General features: G+C 40.1%; 1 protein-coding gene across 1 annotated transcript; it reads left to right on the top strand.

The window, feature by feature from the left end:
• Nucleotides 1-244: 244 nt before the first annotated feature.
• LOC110500805 (uncharacterized) lies at nucleotides 245-15,206 on the top strand. Its single transcript, XM_036939841.2, has 2 exons — nucleotides 245-904; nucleotides 13,635-15,206. Exons 1-2 carry the CDS (start codon nucleotides 559-561, stop codon nucleotides 14,489-14,491), a joined length of 1,203 nt encoding a protein of 400 aa, XP_036795736.2. The 5' UTR covers nucleotides 245-558; the 3' UTR covers nucleotides 14,492-15,206.
• The last annotated feature ends 2,263 nt before the right edge of the window (nucleotides 15,207-17,469 follow it).

Genomic DNA, 17,469 nt, shown 5'->3' on the forward strand with positions numbered 1-17,469 from the left:
CACCATCTCATGAATCTTACCATCAGTATTTTTCCACCATGTCAGATTGTAAAATGTGCTGATTGTAAAAATAAATAAAAAATGTTAAAAAATGATTTAATTCATGGAACATATTTCTGTCTGAATGGAAATAAAATGTGGAAAGAATGCACCATTATTGGACAGTCATTATATACATCTACATATAGAGGGCTTTGCGTTTGCGCCACAAATCACCTAGCAACCGCACCAGGCGCCATGTTGGATGTTGTTATTCGTCTTTAAGGCGACGCTGCCGAGTGTGACGTCTAATCTAATGGACGGGCCGCTTCTTTATTAACATCGCTTGTTTAGCTATCTCGGTAGCTTGCTAGTCAACATAGCCGAAACATTGGAGCTCTTTAGACGCGTTCAGTGTATATTTTTCTGTGTTTTAAAACATACTTCTTTCGTATAGCTAGTTGCCCCATTTAATTTCATATTTACGTTGTAAATCGGGTAGCTAGCTGGCTGGATAAATTAGATTAGCTCCAGGCTAGTCGTTAATGCTAACCCGCTAGCTAGCTAACATCCCAGACCATGAGTTCACTGAGCTACTCTCCTGTTAAAGAAGAGGAGGTCTGCTGGACGGAGAAAGAGGCTCTGGGGATGAACATTGTCATGAAAGAAGAGGAGGATGTTTCAGTAAAAGGAGAGGAAGAAGCTTTCAGAATGAAAGAGGAGGAAGAGGAGGCGATCAGTGTTACAGTGAAAGAAGAGAGAGAACATTTTAGAGTGAAAGATGAAGAGGGGATAGAGACTGTCACAGTGGAAGAAGAGAAAGAACCCTTTGTAGTGGCAGAGGTGGCTATCTTAAGAAAAGAGGAGGAAGACGTTTTGGGAGATGAAGAGGAAGGAGAGAAGACTGAAGATTTGATTAACACCAGTGAGTACCGTCTTAAAAGCAGGGCCGCAAACTGCCCTTATTGAATTAATATATCGTTTTAATATATGGCTCTGGGCCTCGCCATTGATTCTTGGAGAATACAATTTATAAATGTCCACTGAACTCCGAACCCAAAATATAAGCTTGTTTTTTACTCCTTTGTTTGTGAACAATGTAATTGTAAAATAACACTGTATATCCTCAAAACATGGAGGTAGTTCGATTAGGCTGAACCTGAGACACTGACCACAACCACAAAGATACTGACCACAACTACTGACTACCACAGACCTCACCTACTGACGCCAACTACTGACTACCACAGAACACACCTACTGACTACAGATACTGACCACAACCACAAAGCTACTGACCACCACAAGTACAGCTACATACACCAAACCAATGTTCACATGTTTAGGCTATCCTGACTTCAATCCATTATCGACTAACCTATATAAATGTGCATACATTTACATAAAATAACCCACTACCAGTAAACTATTGAACCGTTCAAGCTAGATACAACAAACCAATTTTCATATGTTCCAGCTGTCCTTTTCATCCACCTACTTTTCCAACTATAACCAGTCACTACCATTACTATAACCAGTCACTACCATTACTATAACCAGTCACTACCACTACTACTGTAGACACTACCACTACTATAACCAGTCACTACCACTACTATAACCAGTCACTACCACTACTACTGTAGACACTACCACTACTATAACCAGTCACTACCACTACTATAACCAGTCACTACCACTACTATAACCAGTCACTACCACTACTATAACCAGTCACTACCACTACTACTGTAGACACTACCACTACTATAACCAGTCACTACCACTACTATAACCAGTCACTACCACTACTATAACCAGTCACTACCACTACTATAACCAGTCACTACCACTACTATAACCAGTCACTACCACTACTATAACCAGTCACTACCACTACTATAACCAGTCACTACCACTACTATAACCAGTCACTACCACTACTACTGTAGACACTACCACTACTATAACCAGTCACTACCACTACTATAACCAGTCACTACCACTACTATAACCAGTCACTACCACTACTATAACCAGTCACTACCACTACTATAACCAGTCACTACCACTACTATAACCAGTCACTACCACTACTATCATGTATATCGCAGCCATACATACATTAAAACAAGCTAGAAAACAACACATTGTCTTCAGGAAAAAATGTACAGTACTTTTCAGTGATCACTGTTAGTTTATCAGTAGGTCTCCATAGGAACCTATTCTACATGGTTCTTCAACGACCATAAAAAATACTCATCACTATTTCTCTCCCCAAATAACCTAAAGCTTTTCTAATCACTAATCATTATCCTGCCTTCTCAGAGTGATTCAGAGTCCACATTATCCTGCCTTCTCAGAGTGATTCAGAGTCCACATTATCCTGCCTTCTCAGAGTGATTCAGAGTCCACATTATCCTGCCTTTTCAGAGTGATTCAGAAGCCACATTATCCTGCCTTTTCAGAGTGATTCAGAGTCCACATTATCCTGCCTTCTCAGAGTGATTCAGAGTCCACATTATCCTGCCTTCTCAGAGTGATTCAGAGTCCACATTATCCTGCCTTTTCAGAGTGATTCAGAGTCCACATTATCCTGCCTTTTCAGAGTGATTCAGAGTCCACATTATCCTGCCTTTTCAGAGTGATTCAGAGTCCACATTATCCTGCCTTTTCAGAGTGATTCAGAGTCCACATTATCCTGCCTTTTCAGAGTGATTCAGAGTCCACATTATCCTGCCTTCTCAGAGTGATTCAGAGTCCACATTATCCTGCCTTTTCAGAGTGATTCAGAGTCCACATTATCCTGCCTTTTTTTATACCCACCAACATTACATGTAACTCAGGATACCTTTCAAGCTAGAGACACCAAACCATCTTTCACATGTTCAGGCTATTCAACTACAGTGTAACTATATACATTTTCCACTGAGGGATTTTTTTTCTTTTTTTAATAAACACTTTTAAAAGACCTGAAGCAAGTCACACAATTTTTCGTAATGGAAAATGACCATTTAGTTATTATTATAATTAGGAACGCTACTCCTTCACGTTTAAGCTGGAAACGTCATATAAACTTTAAAAACGTGCAGATCGGTCTGGAATAGTGTGGCTGGTTGGCTACACCTCTTTGGTGTCTTTTACTTCTTAAACTATTAAACGTTTTTGTCTTCGTTCACTTTCACGGCACTTCCTCACTATTCTAAAAGGGCCCGTTGTGACGTCATCACTTCCTCACTATTCTAAAAGGGCCCGTTGTGACGTCATCACTTCCTCACTATTCTAAAAGGGCCCGTTGTGACGTCATCACTTCCTCACTATTCCATAAGGGCCCGTTGTGACGTCATCACTTCCTCACTATTCTAAAAGGGCCCGTTGTGACGTCATCACTTCCTCACTATTCCATAAGGGCCCGTTGTGACGTCATCACTTCCTCACTATTCTAAAAGGGCCCGTTGTGACGTCATCACTTCCTCACTATTCTAAAAGGGCCCGTTGTGACGTCATCACTTCCTCACTATTCCATAAGGGCCCGTTGTGACGTCATCACTTCCTCACTATTCTAAAAGGGCCCGTTGTGACGTCATCACTTCCTCACTATTCCATAAGGGCCCGTTGTGACGTCATCACTTCCTCACTATTCTAAAAGGGCCCGTTGTGACGTCATCACTTCCTCACTATTCCATAAGGGCCCGTTGTGACGTCATCACTTCCTCACTATTCTAAAAGGGCCCGTTGTGACGTCATCACTTCCTCACTATTCTAAAAGGGCCCGTTGTGACGTCATCACTTCCAACATTGTTGTAAACACAAATCGGCTACTTTGACCACTATGCCAAACAACTTAGACAATAAGTCCTGACTGTCTGGACAGTTTCCTCATAGTCAGTGTTCTACCATCCTCTCTCTGTCTCTGTGTCTGTAGTCTGGACAGTTTCCTCAGTCAGTGTTCTACCATCCTCTCTCTGTCTCTGTGTCTGTAGTCTGGACAGTTTCCTCAGTCAGTGTTCTACCATCCTCTCTCTGTGTCTGTAGTCCTGACAGTTTCCTCATAGTCAGTGTTCTACCATCCTCTCTGTGTCTGTAGTCCTGACTGTCTGGACAGTTTCCTCAGTCAGTGTTCTACCATCCTCTCTCTGTCTCTGTAGTCCTGACTGTCTGGACAGTTTCCTCAGTCAGTGTTCTACCATCCTCTCTCTGTGTCTGTAGTCTGGACAGTTTCCTCAGTCAGTGTTCTACCATCCTCTCTCTGTGTCTGTAGTCTGGACAGTTTCCTCATAGTCTGTGTTCTACCATCCTCTCTCTGTGTCTGTAGTCCTGACTGTCTGGACAGTTTCCTCAGTCAGTGTTCTACCATCCTCTCTCTGTGTCTGTAGTCCTGACTGTCTGGACAGTTTCCTCAGTCAGTGTTCTACCATCCTCTCTCTGTGTCTGTAGTCTGGACAGTTTCCTCAGTCAGTGTTCTACCATCCTCTCTCTGTCTCTGTAGTCCTGACTGTCTGGACAGTTTCCTCAGTCAGTTTTCTACCATCCTCTCTCTGTGTCTGTAGTCCTGACAGTTTCCTCATAGTCTGTGTTCTACCATCCTCTCTCTGTGTCTGTAGTCTGGACAGTTTCCTCAGTCAGTGTTCTACCATCCTCTCTCTGTCTCTGTAGTCCTGACTGTCTGGACAGTTTCCTCAGTCAGTGTTCTACCATCCTCTCTCTGTGTCTGTAGTCCTGATGGTTTCCTCATAGTCAGTGTTCTACCATCCTCTCTCTGTGTCTGTAGTCCTGATGGTTTCCTCATAGTCAGTGTTCTACCATCCTCTCTGTCTCTGTAGTCCTGACGGTTTCCTCATAGTCAGTGTTCTACCATCCTCTCTCTGTCTCTGTAGTCTGGACAGTTTCCTCAGTCAGTGTTCTACCATCCTCTCTCTGTGTCTGTAGTCTGGACAGTTTCCTCATAGTCAGTGTTCTACCATCCTCTCTCTGTGTCTGTAGTCCTGACGGTTTCCTCATAGTCAGTGTTCCACCTCATTGTTGAGGAATGTGTTTGTTCTTAAATTGCTTGTAATATTGTATGTTATGTAAACTGTTTGATCTGCATTTATTGATTTACATTTGGTATTTATTATGTGTATTTGTTTTTAGGGCTGATCCCATTTAGTCCCCTGGTCCATTGTTTTAGGGCTGATCCCATTTAGTCCCCTGGTCCATTGTTTTAGGGCTGATCCCATTTAGTCCCCTTGTCCATTGTTTTAGGGCTGATCCCATTTAGTCCCCTGGTCCATTGTTTTAGTGCTGATCCCATTTAGTCCCCTGGTCCATTGTTTTAGGGCTGATCCCATTTAGTCCCCTGGTCCATTGTTTTAGGGCTGATCCCATTTAGTCCCCTGGTCCATTGTTTTAGGGCTGATCCCATTTAGTCCCCTGGTCCATTGTTTTAGGGCTGATCCCATTTAGTCCCCTGGTCCATTGTTTTAGGGCTGATCCCATTTAGTCCCCTGGTCCATTGTTTTAGGGTTGATCCCATTTAGTCCCCTGGTCCATTGTTTTAGGGTTGATCCCATTTAGTCCCCTGGTCCATTGTTTTTAGGGCTCATCCCATTTAGTCACCTGGTCCATTGATTTGGTCGATAGGCTGTTGGTCAACCAATATATTTTTTGTTAGTTGAGCAGTGGCAAATATATGATAACAAATGTGTCACACTAGACACCTGTCTGAGTGGACTAATCCATTTCAGAGGTCGTGGGGGTGGTACACCAGTATCACCTATAAGACATGTACCTATCGATTCCCCAATACATATATCACCTATAGGATATTTACCTATCGATTCCCCTATACATATATCACCTATAGGATATTTACCTATCGATTCCCCAATACATATATCACCTATAGGATATTTACCTATCAATTCCCCAATACATATATCACCTATAAGACATTTACCTATCGATTCCCCAATACATATATCACCTATAAGACATTTACCTATCGATTCCCCAATACATATATCACCTATAGGATATTTACCTATCAATTCCCCAATACATATATCACCTATAGGATATTTACCTATCAATTCCCCAATACATATATCACCTATAGGATATTTACCTATCAATTCCCCAATACATATATCACCTATAGGATATTTACCTATCAATTCCCCAATACATATATCACCTATAGGATATTTACCTATCAATTCCCCAATACATATATCACCTATAGGATGTTTACCTATCAATTCCCCAATACATATATCACCTATAGGATGTTTACCTATCAATTCCCCAATACATATATCACCTATAGGATATTTACCTATCAATTCCCCAATACATATATCACCTATAGGATATTTACCTATCAATTCCCCAATACATATATCACCTATAGGATATTTACCTATCGATTCCCCAATACATATATCACCTATAGGATATTTACCTATCAATTCCCCTATACATATATCACCTATAGGATATTTACCTATCGATTCCCCAATACATATATCACCTATAGGATATTTACCTATCAATTCCCCTATACATATATCACCTATAGGATATTTACCTATCAATTCCCCAATACATATATCACCTATAGGATGTTTACCTATCAATTCCCCAATACATATATCACCTATAGGATATTTACCTATTAATTCCACAATAAATATTTCACCAGTTCTACATTTACCCTTAATTATCATCATTTATTATCTGCAATGTTTGTTTGGTTACAGTCATTTCTGTTAATGCATTCAATATATTATTACCCGTGTCGTTGTCAGAGTGGACACGTTGTTTGCAGAGCTTATAACCTATGCTACACTTGTGAGAAGCAAACGTTGGTGTATTTTCATTCCGTTTATGAGTTTTTGTCAATTTTATTAATTTAGTTTGGCGCTCTCCTGTCAATCTTGAGTAAGGACACTCACCTGATAGAAGCAGGTCTGTAGACTACCTGGCCCTCAAATGTAGGGATATAAATGTGCCCATTTTGGGGATCTGATAGTTTTAACTCACCACCACCACTAATAAACTGTGGAGCTTCAAAAAGTCTTTTTTTTCTTCTCCTCAAACAGGAAGTAAACAAAGTGTGTTTTTACATCCATGGAGAATGACAATAGTTCCTCAATGGAGCAGATTAGAAACATCTTTCCTGCTCTCTCCCTTTAGAGAACCACTCAGGGTGATTTATTTGTTATTTTTCATCCTCTGATTCAATGGAAAAGTCTTTTTTTTTAAAGGCCTACCTGATTACTAATTATCCAACGCATCTTACGGCATCCAATGGAAACGTCAGAAAATAGCCCTACCTGATTACTAATTATCCAACGCATCTTACGGCATCCAATGGAAACGTCAGAAAATAGCCCTACCTGATTACTAATTATCCAACGCATCTTACGGCATCCAATGGAAACGTCGGAAAATAGCCCTACCTGATTACTAATTATCCATCGCATCTTACGGCATCCAATGGAAACGTCAGAAAATAGCCCTACCTGATTACTAATTATCCCTTGGCCTTCAGCTGTGTCTGTCTGTCCAGAGCTCACTGGGGCAGGAAACTCTGAGGGCCCAGAATATTTAATACAATGTTGTGAGTTCACTAGCACCATCTTCTGGGCCAGACCAAGTTAATCCAATGTTTCCAGCTCCTAGCAGACAGGCCATGTGTAGCCAATGTTTCCAGTTCCTAGCAGACAGGCCATGTGTAGCCAATGTTTCCAGTTCCTAGCAGACAGGCCATGTGTAGCCAATGTTTCCAGTTCCTAGCAGACAGGCCATGTGTAGCCAATGTTTCCAGCTGCTAGCAGACAGGCCATGTGTAGCCAATGTTTCCAGTTCCTAGCAGACAGGCCATGTGTAGCCAATGTTTCCAGCTGCTAGCAGACAGGCCATGTGTAGCCAATGTTTCCAGTTCCTAGCAGACAGGCCATGTGTAGCCAATGTTTCCAGTTCCTAGCAGACAGGCCATGTGTAGCCAATGTTTCCAGCTGCTAGCAGACAGGCCATGTGTAGCCAATGTTTCCAGTTCCTAGCAGACAGGCCATGTGTAGCCAATGTTTCCAGTTCCTAGCAGACAGGCCATGTGTAGCCAATGTTTCCAGTTCCTAGCAGACAGGCCATGTGTAGCCAATGTTTCCAGCTGCTAGCAGACAGGCCATGTGTAGCCAATGTTTCCAGTTCCTAGCAGACAGGCCATGTGTAGCCAATGTTTCCAGCTGCTAGCAGACAGGCCATGTGTAGCCAATGTTTCCAGTTCCTAGCAGACAGGCCATGTGTAGCCAATGTTTCCAGTTCCTAGCAGACAGGCCATGTGTAGCCAATGTTTCCAGCTCCTAGCAGACAGGCCATGTGTAGCCAATGTTTCCAGCTCCTAGCAGACAGACCATGTGTAGCCAATGTTTCCAACTCCTAGCAGACAGGTCATGTGTAGCCAATGTGATTTATAGGAGATGTATTTTTATCAGGATATTTTCTAACTGCAGTCTGCAATGTTTTTATTTGTTGTCTTTACGTAGGTAATTTTTATTTTTACATATTTGGCCAAATAAGTTACTTTTTAGGTTTGTATCATTTTCATTTAGATACCATCTTGATTAATCACATGACAATGATTTTGAGATTAAATATTTTAATATAAATTAAATGAAACTGTTCCATGAAAAAATGTGCCAATGAAAATCATACTTGTCACGCAGATCAGTAGAGATGGTAGAATAACTTCAAATCAATTTCATTGGTCACATATTTAGCAGGTGTGGAGACATGCTTGTGTTTCCAGCTCCAACAGTGCAGTTGTATCTAACAATTCACAACAATACACACAAATCTATAGTATAATAATGAAGAAATATATCAAATATTAGGTTGAGCGACGTCAGAGTGGCATTGACTTAAATACAGTAGAATAGAATACAGTATATACATATGAGATGAGTAAAGCAAAATGGAACCATTCTGACCAGTGTTCCATTATTAAAGGGACCAGTGTTCCATTATTAAAGTGACCAGTGTTCCATTATTAAAGTGACCAGTGTTCCATTATTAAAGTGACCAGTGTTCCATTATTAAAGTGACCAGTGTTCCACTATTAAAGGGACCAGTGTTCCATTATTAAAGTGACCAGTGTTCCATTATTAAAGTGACCAGTGTTCCATTATTATAGTGACCAGTGTTCCATTATTAAAGTGGCCAGTGTTCCACTATTAAAGGGACCAGTGTTCCATTATTAAAGTGACCAGTGTTCCATTATTAAAGTGACCAGTGTTCCATTATTAAAGGGACCAGTGTTCCATTATTAAAGTGACCAGTGTTCCATTATTAAAGTGACCAGTGTTCCATTATTAAAGTGGCCAGTGTTCCACTATTAAAGGGACCAGTGTTCCATTATTAAAGTGACCAGTGTTCCATTATTAAAGTGACCAGTGTTCCATTATTAAAGTGACCAGTGTTCCATTATTAAAGTGACCAGTGTTCCATTATTAAAGTGACCAGTGTTCCATTATTAAAGTGACCAGTGTTCCATTATTAAAGGGACCAGTGTTCCATTATTAAAGTGACCAGTGTTCCATTACTAAAGGGACCAGTGTTCCATTATTAAAGGGACCAGTGTTCCATTATTAAAGTGACCAGTGTTCCATTATTATAGTGACCAGTGTTCCATTATTAAAGTGATCAGTGTTCCATTATTAAAGTGATCAGTGTTCCATTATTAAAGTGACCAGTGTTCCATTATTAAAGTGACCAGTGTTCCATTATTAAAGTGACCGGTGTTCCATTATTAAAGTGACCGGTGTTCCATTATTAAAGTGACCGGTGTTCCATTATTAAAGGGACCAGTGTTCCATTATTAAAGTGACCAGTGTTCCATTATTAAAGTGACCAGTGTTCCATTATTAAAGGGACCAGTGTTCCATTATTAAAGTGACCAGTGTTCCATTATTAAAGTGACCAGTGTTCCATTATTAAAGTGACCAGTGTTCCATTATTAAAGTGACCAGTGTTCCATTATGTGGGCGGTGCCCTGCGGTTGTGGGCGGTGCAGCTGCCGTACCAGGTGGTGATACAGCTCGTATGCTCTGCGGTTGTGGGCGGAGCCCTGCAGTTGTGGGCGGTGCCCTGCGGTTGTGGGCGGTGCAGCTGCGGTTGTGGGCGGAGCCCTGCGGTTGTGGGCGGTGCCCTGCGGTTGTGGGCGGTGACCTGCGGTTGTGGGCGGAGCCCTGCGGTTGTGGGCGGAGCCCTGCGGTTGTGGGCGGTGCAGCTGCCGTACCAGGCGGTGATACAGCTCGTATGCTCAACACCCATTGAATGTGGCCGCTGTCAGTAAATGTCGGCAAAGAAGCATAATTTTTATTTATTTATTTATTTTATTTCACCTTTATTTAACCAGGTAGGCAAGTTGAGAACAAGTTCTCATTTACAATTGCGACCTGGCCAAGATAAAGCAAAGCAGTTCGACAGATACAACAACACAGAGTTACACATGGAGTAAAACAAACATACAGTCAATAATAAAGTATAATTGAAGTCGTAAAATGTCTAACTAGTTATGTGTTATGCTAACTAGCTAGCAAGAGGTTGCATAGCAACAGCATCAACTTCCGATAGACGGGAAAAGCTCTAGTATGCTCATCTGAAAGGAACTAATAGTACATACTTATTTATACATGTATCCTATACTGACTAGTCTATTACATGTATCCTATACTGACTAGTCTATTACATGTATCCTATACTGACTAGTCTGTTACATGTATCCTATACTGACTAGTCTATTACATGTATCCTATACTGACTAGTCTATTACATGTATCCTATACTGACTAGTCTATTACATGTGTCCTATACTGACTAGTCTATTACATGTATCCTATACTGACTAGTCTATTACATGTGTCCTATACTGACTAGTCTATTACATGTGTCCTATACTGACTAGTCTATTACATGTGTCCTATACTGACTAGTCTATTACATGTGTCCTATACTGACTAGTCTATTACATGTATCCTATACTGACTAGTCTATTACATGTATCCTATACTGACTAGTCTATTACATGTGTCCTATACTGACTAGTCTATTACATGTCTATCAAGTCTATCACAGTGCAATCCGTTTTGTCACCAAAGCCCCATATACTACCCACCATTGCGACCTGTACGCTCTCGTTGGCTGGCCCTCGCTAAACCCACTGGCTCCATGTCATCTACAAGACCCTGCTAGGTAAAGTCCCCCCTTATCTCAGCTCGCTGGTCACCATTGCATCTCCCACCTGTAGCACACGCTCCAGAAGGTATATCTTTCTAGTCACCCCCAAAACCAATTCTTTCTTTGGCCGCCTCTCCTTCCAGTTCTCTGCTGCCAATGACTGGAACGAACTACAAAAATCTCTGAAACTGGAAACACTTATCTCCCTCACTAGCTTTAAGCACCAACTGTCAGAGCAGCTCACAGATTACTGCACCTGTACATAGCCCACCTATAATTTAGCCCAAACAATTACCTCTTTCCCTACTGTATTTTATTTATTTATTTATTTTGCTCCTTTGCACCCCATTATTTTTATTTCTACTTTGCACATTCTCCCATTGCAAATCTACCATTCCAGTGTTTTACTTGCTATATTGTATTTACTTTGCCACCATGGCCTTTTTTGCCTTTACCTCCCTTCTCACCTCATTTGCTCACATTGTATATAGACTTGTTTATACTGTATTATTGACTGTATGTTTGTTTTACTCCATGTGTAACTCTGTGTCGTTGTATGTGTCGAACTGCTTTGCTTTATCTTGGCCAGGTCGCAATTGTAAATGAGAACTTGTTCTCAACTTGCCTCCCTGGTTAAATAAAGGTGAAATAATTTATTTTTTTTAAATGTATCCTATACTGACTAGTCTATTACATGTATCCTATACTGACTAGTCTATTACATGTATCCTTTACTGACTAGTCTATTACATGTATCCTATACTGACTAGTCTATTACATGTATCCTATACTGACTAGTCTATTACATGTATCCTATACTGACTAGTCTATTACATGTATCCTATACTGACTAGTCTATTACATGTATCCTATACTGACTAGTCTATTTATCCATTAGGTCTAATACATGTATCCTATACTGACTAGTCTATTACATGTGTCCTATACTGACTAGTCTATTACATGTATCCTATACTGACTAGTCTATTACATGTATCCTATACTGACTAGTCTATTACATGTATCCTATACTGACTAGTCTATTACATGTATCCTATACTGACTAGTCTATTACATGTATCCTATACTGACTAGTCTATTACATGTATCCTATACTGACTAGTCTATTACATGTATCCTATACTGACTAGTCTATTACATGTATCCTATACTGACTAGTCTATTTATCCATTAGGTCTATTACATGTATCCTATACTGACTAGTCTATTACATGTTTCCTATACGGACTAGTCTATTTATCCATTAGGTCTATTACATGTTTCCTATACTGACTAGTCTATTACATGTTTCCTATACTGACTAGTCTATTACATGTATCCTATACTGACTAGTCTATTACATGTATCCTATACTGACTAGTCTATTACATGTATCCTATACTGACTAGTCTATTACATGTATCCTATACTGACTAGTCTATTACATGTATCCTATACTGACTAGTCTATTACATGTATCCTATACTGACTAGTCTAATACATGTATCCTATACTGACTAGTCTATTTATCCATTAGGTCTATTACATGTATCCTATACGGACTAGTCTATTTATCCATTAGGTCTATTACATGTTTCCTATACGGACTAGTCTATTACATGTATCCTATACTGACTAGTCCATTACATGTATCCTATACTGACTAGTCTAATACATGTATCCTATACTGACTAGTCTATTTATCCATTAGGTCTATTACATGTATCCTATACTGACTAGTCTATTTATCCATTAGGTCTATTACATGTATCCTATACTGACTAGTCTATTACATGTATCCTATACTGACTAGTCTATTACATGTATCCTATACTGACTAGTCTATTTATCCATTAGGTCTATTACATGTATCCTATACTGACTAGTCTATTACATGTATCCTATACTGACTAGTCTATTACATGTATCCTATACTGACTAGTCTGTTACATGTATCCTATACTGACTAGTCTGTTACATGTATCCTATACTGACTAGTCTATTACATGTATCCTATACTGACTAGTCTAATACATGTATCCTATACTGACTAGTCTATTTATCCATTAGGTCTATTACATGTATCCTATACTGACTAGTCTATTACATGTATCCTATACTGACTAGTCTGTTACATGTATCCTATACTGACTAGTCTAATACATGTATCCTATACTGACTAGTCTATTACATGTATCCTATACTGACTAGTCTATTACATGTATCCTATACTGACCAGTCTATTTATCCATTAGGTCTAATACTGCTTCACAATAGTCAAGTTGAAGAGTGTTTTTATTGGCCTACAGACCACTACAGACACTATTCTTTTGAGGTGTCTAGTCTGGATTAAACCTCATAGGAAGACAGTTTTATCATTTGGAGATTTCATTCAGGTTTCTGTTTAACTAAAATAATATGTTTGTCTTTGGCAGGAGAGAGACCAGACTCCCACTCTGACAGCAGGAAGAGTCCTTCAGGGGAACCAGACCCAGAGACGCCCAAACCAGCGAGACGACACCACTGCTCCCACTGTGGAAAGAGTTTTAGTTGGTCAGGGTACCTAAAACAGCACGAGAGAAAACACACAGGAGAAAAGCCTTTCCAATGTTCCCAGTGTGGAAAGAGATTTACCTGGTTAGGGAGCCTAAGGGAGCATAAGAGAATACACTCTGGAGAGAAACCGTTCCACTGTTCCCAGTGTGGATTGACTTTCGCCTGGTTAGGGAGCCTGAAAACCCATGAGAGTTCACACACAGGGGAAAAACCTTTCCAATGTTCCCAGTGTGGAAAGCGTTTTACCCAGTTAGGGAGGCTGAAGGAGCATGAGAAGATACACACAGGTGAAAAACCTTTCCAATGCTCCCTGTGCGGAAAGAGTTTTACCAAGTTAGGGGCCCTGAAGGAGCATGAGAAGATACACACAGGGGGAAAGCCTTTCCAATGCTCCCTGTGCGGAAAGAATTTTACCCGCTTAGGGAACCTAAAAGAGCATGAGACAAAACACACACAAGAAAAGCCCTACCAATGCTCCCTGTGCGGAAAGAGTTTTACCAAGTTAGGGGCCCTGAATAGGCATGACAGGACACACACAGGAGGGGATAAGACGTACTACTGCTCCATGTGTGGAAAGACATTTAACCGCTTAAGACATCTGAATAAGCATGAAATAATACATACACAGGAGGAGAAGACATACCACTGCTCTCATTGTGGAAAGACATTTTCCCAGTCAGAGGACCTGAAATCACATGAGAGAATAGAGAGGCTGTGTTCTGACTTGTGTTTTTGACTGAGAATTTGTGTTTTCGTTCATGCCAAATGAAATCATATTGTTTATATGAAATCATTAAAAATATCCCAACTTTAAAAAAAAAAATGTTTATCTGGAGACCTGATCTAAAATCAGATTAAACACAATTTGTATTTTGTTTTGATTATGAACTTTAATGGATACAACTATAAACCCTCTGTTGTTCATTATAATTTGGGGATATTATTATATAGATTAATGGAGTTTTGGATCTCTTGATTCTAACCTAAAACCTCTTGGATTTGATGTGATCTGGCTTTTCGCTAAATTAATTTGATTGAATACATGATTTAGATATTGCACCATGTACATTATGGAATAGATTAATAGAATGAGCATTTCTTGATTTTGAACTTTGAAACCTCTTGAATTTAGTCGTTTTGTTTCATTGAGTTAATATGTTTACTAGTCGTCAAGATAAAGGACGATGAAAATGTGATGACGTTTTTATAACAACATTGATAAGTTGTTGACCTGAAAAACATGAATGTTCCCACCAATTCCACTATGTAGAAGCAGTATAGAGTTGTTTATTTTGATATTATCTGTTGACTGAATGAATCAGAATTTACATAGAATACAGATGTGTAGTAGATGTGAAGTTGATATTAAAATTCTCACTCATCAAAAGTTAATTGGTGAACCAAAGCTTCTCTTTGTAAGTCTCAATATAATATTAAACTTTTGAAAGAAACTTTGTCTGAAAATCAAATATTTTCCTCGACTGCGTTACCCAATCCAGACAACAGATGGCGATGTTTCTAGCGTGACGTATAATCTAGTGGACGGGACGCTTCTTTGTAATAAAATAATATTTTTTTTAGTCTTAATTTATTTAGTACCAATACTCCCTTTACCCTGTCTAACTAGTACCAATACTCCCGTTACCCTGTCTAACTAGTACCAATACTCCCTTTACCCTGTCTAACTGGTACCAATACTCCCTTTACCCTGTCTAACTAGTACCAATACTCCCTTTACCCTGTCTAACTAGTACCAATACTCCCGTTACCCTGTCTAACTAGTACCAATACTCCCTTTACCCTGTCTAACTGGTACCAATACTCCCGTTACCCTGTCTAACTAGTACCAATACTCCCTTTACCCTGTCTAACTAGTACCAATACTCCCTTTAACCTGTCTAACTAGTACCAATACTCCCTTTACCCTGTCTAACTAGTACCAATACTCCCTTTACCCTGTCTAACTGGTACCAATACTCCCTTTACCCTGTCTAACTAGTACCAATACTCCCTTTACCCTGTCTAACTAGTACCAATACTCCCGTTACCCTGTCTAACTAGTACCAATACTACCTTTACCCTGTCTAACTAGTACCAATACTCCCTTTACCCTGTCTAACTAGTACCAATACTCCCTTTACCCTGTCTACCTAGTACCAATACTCCCTTTACCCTGTCTAACTAGTACCAATACTCCCTTTACCCTGTCTAACTAGTACCAATACTCCCTTTACCCTGTCTAACTAGTACCAATACTCCCTTTACCCTGTCTAACTAGTACCAATACTCCCTTTACCCTGTCTAACTAGCATCAATACTCCCTTTACCCTGTCTAACTAGTACCAATACTCCCTTTACCCTGTCTAACTAGTACCAATACTCCCTTTACCCTGTCTAACTAGTACCAATACTCCCTTTACCCTGTCTAACTAGTACCAATACTCCCTTTACCCTGTCTAACTAGTACCAATACTCCCTTTACCCTGTCTAACTAGTACCAATACTCCCTTTACCCTGTCTTAACTAGTACCAATACTCCCTTTACCCTGTCTAACTAGTACCAATACTCCCTTTACCCTGTCTAACTAGTACCAATACTCCCTTTACCCTGTCTAACTAGTACCAATACTCCCTTTACCCTGTCTAACTAGTACCAATACTCCCTTTACCCTGTCTAACTAGTACCAATACTCCCTTTACCCTGTCTAACTAGTACCAATACTCCCTTTACCCTGTCTAACTAGTACCAATACTCCCTTTACCCTGTCTAACTAGTACCAATACTCCCGTTACCCTGTCTAACTGGTACCAATACTCCCTTAACCCTGTCTAACTAGTACCAATTCTCCCTTTACCCTGTCTAACTAGTACCAATACTCCCTTTACCCTGTCTAACTAGTACCAATACTCCCTTTACCCTGTCTAACTAGTACCAATACTCCCTTTACCCTGTCTAACTAGTACCAATACTCCCTTTACCCTGTCTAACTAGTACCAATACTCCCTTAACCCTGTCTAACTAGTACCAATACTCCCTTTACCCTGTCTAACTAGTACCAATACTCCCTTTACCCTGTCTAACTAGTATCAATACTCCCTTTACCCTGTCTAACTAGCATCAATACTCCCTTTACCCTGTCTAACTAGCACCAATACTACCTTAACCCTGTCTAACTAGTACCAATACTCCCTTTACCGTGTCTAACTAGTACCAATACTCCCTTTAACCTCTAACTGGTACCAATACTCCCTTTACCCTGTCTAACTAGCATCAATACTCCCTTAACCCTGTCTAACTAGTACCAATACTACCTTAACCCTGTCTAACTAGTACCAATACTCCCTTTACCCTGTCTAACTAGTACCAATACTCCCTTCACCCTGTCTAACTGGTACCAATACTCCCTTTACCCTGTCTAACTAGTACCAATACTCCCTTTACCCTGTCTAACTAGTACCAATACTCCCTTTACCCTGTCTAACTAGTACCAATACTCCCTTTACCCTGTCTAACTAGTACCAATACTCCCTTAACCCTGTCTAACTAGTACCAATACTACCTTAACCCTGTCTAACTAGTACCAATACTCCCTTTACCCTGTCTAACTAGTACCAATACTCCCTTAACCCTGTCTAACTAGTACCAATACTACCTTAACCCTGTCTAACTAGTACCAATACTCCCTTTACCCTGTCTAACTAGTACCAATACTC

The sequence above is a fragment of the Oncorhynchus mykiss genome, chromosome 13 (genome assembly GCF_057628025.1).
Source record: "Oncorhynchus mykiss isolate SJ-2025 chromosome 13, ASM5762802v1, whole genome shotgun sequence".
NCBI lineage: Eukaryota > Metazoa > Chordata > Actinopteri > Salmoniformes > Salmonidae > Oncorhynchus > Oncorhynchus mykiss.

What these genes read in the sequence shown, in the direction of transcription:
- LOC110500805 (XM_036939841.2), top strand. Translation starts at nt 559, where the DNA reads ATGAGTTCACTGAGCTACTCTCCTGTTAAAGAAGAGGAGGTCTGCTGG. An exon ending in TGAAGATTTGATTAACACCA is followed by an intron (nt 905 to 13,634) that starts GTGAGTACCGTC and finishes TGTCTTTGGCAG; the next exon opens with GAGAGAGACCAGACTCCCAC.